The sequence below is a fragment of the Panthera tigris genome, chromosome A2, assembly GCF_018350195.1.
Source record: "Panthera tigris isolate Pti1 chromosome A2, P.tigris_Pti1_mat1.1, whole genome shotgun sequence".
Lineage (NCBI taxonomy): Eukaryota > Metazoa > Chordata > Mammalia > Carnivora > Felidae > Panthera > Panthera tigris.
In genome coordinates, this window is record NC_056661.1 from 17,008,307 (window position 1) to 17,020,943 (window position 12,637).

Consider the following 12,637-nt stretch of genomic DNA (forward strand, 5'->3'; position numbering starts at 1 on the left):
ACCTTTTGGCCTCCCCACAGACCTCAGTGTCGAGAGTGCAGGCCACAAAGGTTATGGCACATGCAGCCAAATGCTGCAAGCATTTGCACTCGTCACCTGTGCACCTGCTCATCAGGGGCGGTGAAGAGCATGGACCACAGATCGATCTTCTGGAATCCCTGTCACAGGCTGCACTGTCCACGGACCTGCCACACTATAGATAATCTAGAGAACAAAGCCTTTGTCCCTTGTCTCCAGCCCTCCCAGAGAGACCCTAGGGTGATGCTTCCCCCCACCACGCTACTTACACATGCCGTTAGGTGCCGTGAGGGGTACCCGGGGTCCTAAGATGTTTCCTGGCATTGGAGGCATACCGGGAGGAGCTGGGCCACTCCCAGGCGGGTGGATGTTGGCTGCAACGGTGGGAATCATGCGGCCTGGCATGGGCTGCCCAGGGATCATGGAACCTGGGCCTGGTATCTGACCTGTGGAAAGAGATTTAAAGTATTAAGGTAAGTGTACTAGGAAGAAAGGGATCAATTCAATGCCCAAGAATGCTAAATACAAATACCTAACCCTCCAAAGGATTTAAAATACCAAAAGAACAATAATCTGTAATAATCTCTATGCCCAGATTTTCATTTTTTGGAGGAGAAGGAAGGATAATGGGGCATCTATGGAGTGAATGACTACCCTAAACACTGGTATAGGCAGGCAGCTGAAGAATCATTACAAGAAAAACACCCTAAAAATAAGCTGTCATTTTGGTTACTTTGGGTGGACAGTGGTCATACATCTTCCTGAGGACACAAAATGCCAAGCACAGACCACAGGGGATGGAGAGGACTTTAACAGCACACGAGTGCACAGTCTGAGGATAGCAGCTCAGTTAAGAATGAGCTTTACACATGGGCTTTGTGGGAGGAAATATCTGAAAAGGTACTGGTCACAACTGAAATCAACATTATAAAGCGATTCTGACCAGAATCTCCAAGTCCTGTCCACAAAAAAGTCTCTCCTTCAAAACCCCACCATGAAACACTGGCCCCAGAGAACCACAGTGGTGGTGGTTGTGGGGGATTAGCAAGAAAAATGGATAATACCTTCATCTCTTTCTACCGGTTTGAAATTGACAAACGGAGACACTATACACAAGAACAGTAAAATACCTCCTTGTCTGCAGTTTCACACTGAGCCTTCAGGACTTTCAGAAAACATTTTCTGTAGAGCCAGATAGTAAATATCTGGACCTTACAGATCATATGGTCTTGTTCACAGCTTTTCTTATTAACTAATTAGTTAAGTTTTGAAGGAGAGGGGAGGGGCAGAGAGAGAATCCCAAGCAGGCTCTGCACGGTCAGTGGGGAGTTCAATGCAGGGCTTAAACTCATGAACCGTGAGATCATAACCTGAGCCGAAATCAAGAGTTGGACACTTAACCGACTGAGCTACCCAGGTGCTTTTCAACTTTGCCACTGTAGGTAGCATGAAGGCAGTTACAGATGGCATACGGGTGTCGTAGATAATAGGTGAGACTGAATCTCAAATATTTATGGACTCTGAAATGTGTTATTTCATGTAATCTTCATATGATATAAGTATTTTTCTTTTGAGTCCCCCACCTGTGCCATTTAAACTGTAAAAACCATTCTTAGCCTGTGGTCCATACAAAAACAGGAGATGGGCCAGGTTTGGTCTGCAGATTGTAGTTTGCCAATCCTGGTTTAGATAGGAGTATTTTCTCTTAAACTCAGAAGTTTGGCTGCTAGGCTTGGTTTTAAAGGGCCACAAGCAAAGGAGACTAGTTTAATGGGGACAAACCAAGGTTGAAGCACTCTTTTGCATGTGCATATGAACTCTACATACATGTAGGTAAATTATAGTCTCTACAGAATAAGGAAAGAGAATCTATGGTTTTGTTTTTATAAATCTAGGGATTTCAGTATCTCTGTAAGGTCAGCTGTATGAAACTAAATACAGGTTTCGGGGCACCTGGCTGCCTCAGTTAGTGAAGCGTGCGACTCTTGATCTTCGGGTTGTGGGCTTGAGCCCCATGTTGGGCATAGAGATTATTTAAAAAAAATTTTTTTTTTCCAACGTTTTTTATTTATTGTTGGGACAGAGAGAGACAGAGCATGAACGGGGGAGGGGCAGAGAGAGAGGGAGACACAGAATCGGAAGCGGGCTCCAAGCCATCAGCCCAGAGCCTGACGCGGGGCTCGAACTCACGGACCGCGAGATCGTGACCTGGCTGAAGTCGGACGCTTAACCGACTGCGCCACCCAGGCGCCCCGAGCATAGAGATTATTTTAAAAACAAATAAAAATTTAAACAAATTTAACAAAGGAGGCACCTGGGTGACTCAGGTCATGATCCCAGTGTTGTGGGATCAAGCCCTACATTAGTTAGGCTCTGCACTGAGCATGGAGCCTGCTTGGGATTCCCTCCTCTCCCTCTGCCCTCCTCCCCCACTCATGTGTTCTTTCTCTAAATGGAAAGAAAAGAAAGAAAAGAAAGAAAAGAAAGAAAGAAGGAAAGAAAGAAAGAAAGAAAAAATTAAATACAGGTTTCTAGACATAGTTCTGAGACAGCTAGAAGTAAGAATGCTTGAGGTCCAATCTTGGAAAATTTGGGACATGGGACTATCTGATAGCTAATGGTCAATTAAAACAGACAGAGCGGGGTGCCTGGGTGGCTCAGTCGGTTGAGCGTCTGACTTCAGCTCAGGTCATGGTTTCACAGTTTGTGAGTTTGAGCTCTGCATCAGGCTCTGTGCTGACAGCTCAGAGCCTGGAACCTGCTTCAGATTCTGTGTCTCCCTCTCTCTCTGCCCTCCCCCACTTGTGCTCTATCAAAAATAAATAAACATTACAAAAAATAATAAAAAAAATAAAACATACAGAGCAGTACTGGAGACAACTTAAGGGATGTCCTCTGTCACTGTTTAGAAAAAGCCCTGTCTTAAGAAAGACATACAAAGCTTCAAGCCTCACACCATCTATTTCCAGTGTCTGTTCTCTGACCTAGGTAGGACCCAGACAAAGGAGGCCCTCACTACAGGGGTAGCAGTGAAGAGAACTCCGGAGGTTCGAGAGTCAGGGAAGAGTGGTCTATTGTCTCTGGGGGACAATTTTTGTAAAGCAAAGTATACCAACATCGTGCCTCAGAATAAACGGGACAGCAAGCTTTGGGCCCTGAGGCCCATCTTTCTGAGCTCTACAATGCAATCATTTGAGAGCCCAGCAGAGGAGTCTCCAAGGTCCATCCACTGGAGGACAGCTTGGTCAAATCGCTTCAGAGGAGGCAAGAGCAGCTACTGGGCTTACTTCTGGTCTGACACTGCCACCCACTCTTATACCAACTGGCCATCAGAGCCAAATGCTGTTGGGTGCCCATACCACAGTGCGAGGACACATACAGATAGTGATGAGGAGCCTATCAACTTAGGGAATGAAATGGGGATGAAAGGAAGAGTATGTTATACATCATACATCCCATAGATGTACAAGGGTAGCAGGATGCTGGAAGAGGAAAACAACAGAAGGAGCAAGCCAAAACACCTGGAACCTTCCAGTCAACTTAGACAATCTTGTGGATGACCTGGGATTTTAGATGACGTGCAATAAACTGAAGGAGGGGGTTAGAGATAGGACAACAGCAGATTTTCCTAAGCACACGGCCCAGCCTGAGTTAAGCAATCAGAAAATAACATGAGTGTCACTCCTATTACTCCTGAGAGCTGCCACTTGGTTGTAGCATCTTTCTACTTGCTGTTCCCTGAGGTACCTGCATCACTTTATTACCCATCACCTGCACTTTGCTGAGGAGCAGCAGGCTCAAAAAGGTTAAGAAAAACATACTCAGGTTAGGGCCATGCTACTCACGGTCTGTCTGATAGGACTCAGCAAAGGGGCTGGATGAGCCCTGCACAGAGAATGGGGACTTATTTATTTCTGAGAGAGAGACAGAGAGACAGACAGAGAGAGAGAGAGAGAGAGAGAGAGAGAGAGACACACACACACACACACACACACACACACACACACGCTCACGCATGAGTCGGGGAGAGGCAGAGAGAGAAAGAGACAGAAAATCTGAAGAGGGCTCTGTGCTGACAGCAGAGAGCCCCATGCAGGGCTCGAACTCACAAACTGTGAGATCATGACCTGAGCTAAAGTCAGACACTTACCCAACTGAGCCACCCAAGTGGCCCCTGGTGAAAGGTTTTGGAAGAGGGAGGAATGTGGGGCTCATGGCCTGTGTGGAGAGCTTTCAGAAGGGATACAGAGGAGTTGGAGCCTAAAGCAGAGAAAAAGAGCTTCTGCAGAGAAGCAAGGACTGTGTGAGGGCAGGAAGTGTAGATAAGAGTAGGAGCTTAGGGGTGGGTGGGGGACAGCACCCCACAGGCAACCTGGGGTTGGGTGAGAGAGCAAGGCTGAGGGCAAGCATACAGGGGAAGAATTCGGCGGGCAGAGTGCAGCGGGGATGAAGTGGACAGGACAGGCAAGGACTCCTGCTCTGGGAAAGAGAGACATGGGACTGGCCACCCAGTGAGTGGAGTGTGATGAGGTGGGGTGCAGGGAAGGTACCGAACTCTTGAAGGTTCCCACGAGCAGTGCCCCAGACTTCTGAGTCAGGACCAGTCCTCTGCCGCTGTTCAAGAGGCTGTGACTTTTAGGAGATGTTCTTCCAGCACCTCTACTGCCACGTACCCGAACTAGGCCACTACTAAAAGTCACCATCTGCTCTGGAGTCTAAGTCTCTACAAGTCATTGTTAAAGGTATTCTGGTGGTGTGACAGGGAGACAGCAGACTTTTGTCGTTGGAGGCAGGAGGCCCGCTTTTAAGCCTTGGACTTTTATTATTTTTTTTAATTTTTAAAATTTTTAGAGAGACAGAGAGCATGAGTTGGGGAGAGGGGCAGAGAGGGAGGGGGGAGGGGGGGAGGGGTGGAGGTGGAGGTGGAGGAGGAGGAGGAGGAGGGGGGAGAGGGAGAGGGAGAGGGAGAGGAGGGAGAGGGAGGAGAGGGAGGGAGGGAGGGAGGGAGGGAGGGAGGGAGGGAGAGAGAGAAAGACAGAGAATATCTCAAACAGGTTCCATGTGCAGAAGAGCTCCATGTGGGGCTTGATCCCACGACCCTGGGATCATGACCTGAGCTAACTGAGCTAACTGACCTGAACTAACTGAGCCACACAGGCACCCCTCCAACCTCTCAATTCTAACCTCGAGATGAAACACTTTTCATGGAGTTGTGGTCAATGGAAGCCAAGTGCTAGACCAGCCAATACAGCCCGTGTCTATCAGTGGGTACAAGCTGCCTCCTGCTTCCAAATTCAACCTGGACAAGAGGCCTCAAGCAAGCGGGGAAGAACATTTTGCCTGCCCTTCTCAGATCTCTCTCCAGGAAACTGAAGGCAATAGTGAAGCACGCCTTTACAAAAAAAAGGTCAGAACGAGTCCTGGTGAGGGAGGAAGAAGAGCGAACAAGCAGGTATGTGCTCACAGAAATGGCAGGATACATGACCGTGCAGTCCCAACTGCTTCTTATTTTCAGCAGGCCAGAGCTTTAGGCTTTGACATGAAGGACAAGATTGCCCCACCTCCTGGATCACCAGTGGGCATCCCTGTCAGTAGCCACCCAGTACCATCCTCAACAAGGAAAGTACAGATGGAACTAACCAGACTGGAAAACTAAACAGTGTGATCTCACTTCCACTTCACCCCAACTGAGACGAGTGTTCTTGGGCAAGTCACTGAGGATGCCCAGAGCCTCGCTCTGCAGATTATATAGAGTGAAGCTAGATATCTGCCCCTTCTCACCGTATGACTTTCTGTATCATCAAGGAAATGGCTTGTTATAGTGCCTTATTATGTCACTGGCTCTTCCAACATGTTATGAAAGCAAATATTTTCATTTTATAGACCGGAAACAGAATTTGTAAGAGGTATCAGATCCAAGTCTTCTGACTCTAAATCAAATTCTCTATCATACTGTTCTTTGCTCAAATGAAACAGTTCATGTGAAAGGACTTAACAGAACAGTCAGCATTAGAAAATAAAAATCAGGTGTGCCTGGGCGGCTCAGTAGGTTGAGTGTCCTACTCTTGATCTCAGTTTAGGTCTTGATCTCAGAGTTGTGAGTTCAAGCCCAGTGTTGGGCTCTGTGCTGGGTGTGAAGCCTACTTAAAAGAACAAAACCAAAAACACACAAAACAATTAAGGTGTATACTTTAGTTCCAGCCACCACGTTTTCTTCCTTGCTATTATAAGACTGCTCTGCTTCCTGCAGTAAGTTTTTCTTTTTTTTTTAAACTTTATTTATTTTTGAGACAAAGAGAGACAGAGCATGAGCGGGGGAGGGTCAGAGAGAGGGAAACACAGAATCTGAAACAGGCTCCAGGCTCTGAGCACAGAGCCCAATGCGGGGCTCGAACTCACGGAGATCATGACCTGAGCCAAAGTCGGCTGCTTAACTGACTGAGCCACCCAGGTGCCCCCTGCAGTAAGTTTTTAATTTAACAAACACATTTTGGCCCCCTGCAGTGGGCTGGCTGGTGACCTCCAAACAGATATGGACATGTTCCAACACCTGGAACCTGTAAATGCAGCCATCTTTACAAATGGGATTAAGTTAAAGGTCCTGAGATGAGAAGATCACCCTGGATTATCTTGGTGGGCCCTAAATCCAATGACAAGTGTCCTTATAAGAGACACATGGCCACAAGCCAGGGAATGCCACCAGCCATCAGAAGCTGGAAGAGGCAAGGAAGAGACTATCCCCTAAGACCCCTGAAGAGAGCAAGCCTTCCTAGATTATGAACTTCTAGCTCTTAGAACGGAGGCAACACATGTCTGTTGTTTTAAGTCACCAAGTTTGTGAAAGGGGAAGACATAAAGACTGAGTCACTCGCCAATGTCATAAAGTGTGTAAACAGGAGAGCCCAGATCTGACTTGGGTATTGTGGCTCCAGAGATGGTGTTTGTACTGCAGTGCACCCTGTGGATGAGGGTCTGGAGGAGGGGATCCATCCTTTGTCCAGCAGACTGTGTGATGCAATCCTTGCTGCTACTAAACCAATGGGTCAGTTGTCTGACCCACACCCAGCTCCAGAGAGAAACAATTCTCCAACCAGCAGCTCGGTGTGGGAATTCCAGCAGGGAAACAAGCTATTCAGGAAACAATCTGGGAAAGAGGAGAATCGACTACAGATTGACACAGACCCATGAGGTGATGCCTACCCAACATGCACTGAGCTAGGGCTGCAGGCTCTTGCCATCAGGGCCCAGTGGTGCCATTTCCGAAGCTAGGTGCTCAGTGGCAGTGGCCTGTTTACCTATTTCCCTATTTCTTTACGGCAACAAGCTGTGATAGGGCAGCTTTAGGGTTTTCCCAGGGCATAAACCCAATGGCTGCAAAAAAACTTCTTTTTCTTGATCTAAATCCTGAAGCCTTCTGAAAACCAAAGTTTTCCTACCTTCCTGTCATAGCAGGGCAAGAAAGCCACTGAGACACAGATGTACAGGGTACAAGAGAACAATAGCTCCTTGAGAGAGGTGGCAGCAGACAGGAAGTATCAGAGGAAAAATAGTTGACTTCTACTTAGGCAGACAAACACTTCTCAGGAAAGGAAGGGGCATGAAGAGCAGTCAATATCCATCCAGAGGTTACTGCTGTCACGCTATACAACTCACGGTGTGGGTGCATCTAGGGCAATGCATTTAGGGAACAGATAGCGGGAGACAAGGATGTCATTCTCAGTCAGGGTCTACCATTTGCCAGGCAATGACAGTTATCTCATTGAAATCTCTGGGCTGTCAGGCAGACTGGAAGACAGAAAGAGCCCAGTTTCAAGATAAGGAAATGAAGTCTCAGAGAGACTATGTAATTTGGCCCCAAATCCCAAGAACAGAGACAGAGAAGATTCAAACTCAGGTCTGTCTGCTCCCAAGGCTCGTTCTCTTTTCCTTAACACCTACACTATCTTACCTTGATGGAGTAGCTCTCTTCTTGGAAAAGATGTTTTCTAACATAAAATTTGAAATGGGGCAGAATTTAAGAGGACTGGTAAGAGAACAGAATCAATTTCTCGAAATACAAACTCTGTCCTCTTGAAATCTAAACATCCCTGTGTTCTTTCTGGTGTCTGACAAAGCTCTTATCACTTTTAGAAGGATGACAATGTCTGAAAGTACTTTCATGACCTCTTACTAAACAGGAAGAGATCTGGCCCACATGAATGTGAAATGCACAGGAGTAGACCTTATGAAGCAAAAAAGGGTGCACTTGTATGTGTCTTCCAGGAAAAAAAAAAAAAAAAATCAGGTATCTCCTTCCCTGGTAGAGAGGGAGGTGAGAGAGACAGACGACATGAGGCTTTAAGACAGCAGCATCAAAGCAAAAACTGGTGGGAGTTTGACCTACATACAAGCTCTAAAATACACACACACACACACACACACACACACACACACACACACACCCCAAAAACAGCAGGCATCCAAAGCCTGAAAAATGGAAAGGTTTGCTAAAATTAGGTTTAGCCTAGTGGAAAAATCCCTCACACTCTCTCAGGTTTATTAGCTCTTTTACTAAAGCATGATACCCAACATGCCTGGTGGAATATTTAAGGATTTTTATTTTTGGGGATGGGAGAGGCAGGTGGCAGAAGAACATGAAACTAGGAAAGGAAACTCGTGAATTTCCAATCTTGAACACATTTCATTGCTCCGTTTCTAACTGTCCACAACACATCCACTGGCTGAGTGCCCCGGAGAACGGAAATAACACAATCGGGGCCAAGTGAGGGGAAGCCCAGGCTCCTAGGGGACTCCTCCTTCTGCAGAGCTTCCGGGGGGGGGGGGGGCCGGGGGCGCCTGCAACAGACATTCTTTGTTGAAGACTGGGTCCTCACTGTTCTCTTTGTAAGGGGAACCTGCTACTCCGGAAAGTGGCCCAGGATCCTTGTTATCCACGTGACGCAAGCAGGACCGAAGGCCCAGCAGATACTAAAAACTTGGCCAATGTGATGAGCTATTCCTTTCTCCTTTTTGGTGTGGGACTGGGAGTTCAGGGGGTGGGCTGGGAAGGGATGACTGGTTGGAATCCTTTCCTAAGCACCGTTTCTCACAGGTAGGGTTGTGTACGTGAGTCTAACCTGGGGGTTTAAAAGTCAAGTGACTAATGCCTTGGTGGAAATTTCCTTAAACAACCAACATTTTACTAATTCTAGTTTTATCATTAAAACATCATCTATACCATATCTGAGTTCTCATCAATTCAGACCAATTCCTATTCTGGTTTTTTAAGGCACTTCTAAAAATTCTTCTACTATTAACCATGAGGAAACCATAAAGGTATTTAAGCCAGTGTGTCCTTTTCCTTTTCACACACAGAGGCTTCCTCAATGCAGGCAGCTCATTCCAGATCCATGAAAATTCCAGAGTGCTTCATTTACTATAAATGCCCAGGGGAAAGGAGGGCAGAGCTTACACCACACCTATGAACTATATTTTTGTCGTTTCCTTTCGACTCAACTCACTGATACGTCATGCTCCTTTAAGAATGGGCCGAGGCCTGGGGCACCGGGGTGGCTCAGCTGGTTAAGCATCCAACTTCAGCTCATGATCTCAAGGTCCATGGGTCTGAGCCCTGCATTGTGCCTGATGCTGACAGCTCAGAGCCTGGAGCCTGCTTGGATTCTGTGTCTCCCTCTCTCTCTCTGTGCCTCCCCTGCTCTGTCTCTCTCTCTCTCAAAAATTAAGAAACATTAAAAAAAAAAAAAAAAAAAAGAATACGCTGAAGCCCTTGGGAGTAGTGACCACTTTACATTAAAAGAGACCTTCACTTGGGGCGCCTGGGTGGCTCAGTCGGTTGAGCATCCAACTTCAGCTCAGGTCATGATCTCACAGCTCGTGGGTTCGAGCCCCGCATCGGGCTCTGTGCTGACAGCTCGGAGCCTGGAGCCTGCTTTGGATTCTGTGTCTTCCTCTCTCTCTGCCCCTAAGCCACTTGCATTCTGTCTCTGTCTCTCTCAAAAATAAATAAACATTAAAAAAAAAAATTTAAAAGAGACTTTCACAGGAACATGACAGGACAGTCCACTCACCACTGTTCTTCAACATAGTACTGGAAGTCCTACCTTCGCAATCAGACAACAGAAAGTAATAAAAGCCATACAAATTGGCAAGGAAGAAGTCAAATTTTCACTCTTCACAAATGACATGATACTCTACTTGGAAAACCCAAAAGACTCCACCAAAAAACTATTAGAACTGGGGCGCATGGGTGGCTCAGTCGGTTGAGTGTCCGACTTCAGCTCAGGTCATGATCTCACAGTCCGTGAGTTCGAGCCCCGCGTCGGGCTCTGTGCTGACAGCTCAGCGCCTGGAGCCTGCTTTGGATTCTGTGTCTCCCTCTCTCTCTCTCTGCCCCTAACCCACTTGCATTCTGTCTCTCTCAAAATTAAATAAACATTAAAAAACTACTAGAACTTATACATGAATTCAGCAAAATCTCAGGATATAAAATCAACATACAGAAATTGGTTGCATTTCTATACACGAATAATGAAGCAGCAGCAGGAGAAATCAAGGAATCGATCCCATTTATGACTGCACCAAAAACCGTTAAGATACATAGGAATAAACCTTACCAAAGAGATAAAAGATCTGTACGCTGCAAACTATAGAACGAAACTGAAGAAATGAAAGAAATTGAAGAAGGGGCACCTGCATGGATGGCTCTGTCAGTTGAGCGTGCAACTCTTTATTTTGGCTCAGGTCATGATCTTACAGTTCGTGGGTTTGAGCCCCATATTGGCTCTGTGCTATCCGCACAGAGTCTGCTTGGGATTCTCGTCTCTTCTCTCTGCTCCTCCCCTGCTCGTGCTCTCCCTCTTAAAGTAAATAAATAAATTTTTTAAAAAAGTTAAAGAAGCCACAAAGAAATAAAAAGACATTTCATGTTCATGGATCAGAAGAACAAACATTGTTAAAATGCCTCTACTACCCAAAGCAATCTACACCTTCAGTGCAATCCCTATCAAAGTAACACCAGCATTCTTCACAGAGCTAGAACAAACAATTATAAAATTTATATGGAATTAGAAAAGACCCTGAATAGCTCAAGTAATGTTGAAAAAGAAAACCAAAGCTGGAGGCATCATAATTCCAGACTTAAAGCTGTATTACAAAGCCATAATCATCACAAAGTCAGTATGGTACTGGCACACAGACACACAGATGAACAGAAAAGAGTACAGAACTCAGAAATGGACCACAGCTATATGGCCAACTAATCTTTGACAAAGCAGGAAAGAATATCCAATGAAAAAAGATGGTCTCTTCAGCAAATGATGCTGGGGAAACTGGATAGCAACATGCAGAAAAATGAAATTGGCCCACTCTCTTAGACCATACCAAAAAAAAAAAAAAAAAAAAAAAAAAAAAAAAAAAAAAGGATGAAAGACCTAAATGTGAGACAGGAAACCATCAAAATCGTAACCTCTTTGACTTTAGCCACGGCAATTTCTTACTAGACATGTCTGTGGAGGCAAGGGAAACAAAAGCAAAAATGAACTACTGGGACCTCATCAAGATAAAAAGCTTCTGCACAGTGAAGGAAACAATCAACAAGACTAAAAGGCAACTGATGGAATGGGAGAAGATATTTGCAAATGACATATTAGATGAAGGGTTAATATCCAAAAATCTATAAAGAACTTATCAAACTCAACAACCAAAAAACAAATAATCCAGTGAAGAAATGGGCAGAAGACGTGAATAGACACTTTTCCAAAGAAGACATCCAGATGGAAAACAGATACATGAAAAGATGCTCAACATCACTCACCATCAGGGAAATACAAATCAAAACCACGATGAGATAGCACCACACATCTGTCCTAATAGCTAAAAGTAACAACTCAGGAAACAACAGATGTTGGTGAGGATGCAGAAAGAGGAGAACCCTCTTGCACCGTTGGTGGGAGTGCAAACTAGTGGCAATGTAATCTGGAAAACAGTATGGAGGTTCCTCAAAAAATTAAAAAATAATAGAACTTCCCTATGACCCAGCAATTGCTCTACTAGGTATTTATCCAAAGTATAAAAAAATGCTGATTTGAAAGGGTACATGCACCCCAATGTTTATAGCAGTGCTATCAACAATAGCCAAATTATGGAAGGAGCCCAAATGTCCATCGACTGATGAATGGACAGGCATAGGCATACACATACACACACACACACACACACACACACACACACGGAATATTACTCGGCAATCAAAAAGAATGAAATCTTGCCATTTGCAACAATGTGGATGGAACTAGAGTGTATTACGCTAGGCGAAAGAGGTCAAAGACAAATATGATTTCACTCGTATATGGAATCTGAGAAACAAAACAGATGAACATAGGGGAAGGGAAGGAAAAATAAGATAAAAATGGAGAGAGAGGCAAACCTTAAGAGACTCTTACATACAGAGGAGAAACCGAGGGTTGCTGGAGGGAAGTGGGTGAGAGGATGGGCTAGATGGGTGATGGGCATCAGGGAGAGCACCTGTTGGGATGAGCATTGGGTGTTACATGTAAGTGATGAATCATTGGGTTCTACTCCTGAAGTGAGTATTACACTGTATGTTAACGAACTTCAATTT

At 45.5% G+C, this 12,637-nt stretch overlaps 1 protein-coding gene across 4 annotated transcripts in view; it reads right to left on the reverse strand.

Moving 5' to 3' along the window:
• The window catches only part of SMARCC1 (SWI/SNF related, matrix associated, actin dependent regulator of chromatin subfamily c member 1), a 201,888-nt gene that overhangs the window by 4,112 nt on the left and 185,139 nt on the right, over positions 1-12,637 (reverse strand). For all 4 annotated transcript variants that reach the window (XM_042978828.1, XM_042978827.1, XM_042978826.1 and 1 more), the window contains exon 27: positions 288-464. In XM_042978828.1, coding sequence (XP_042834762.1) covers positions 288-464 — 177 coding nt within the window. The remainder of the gene's footprint in view (positions 1-287; positions 465-12,637) is intronic.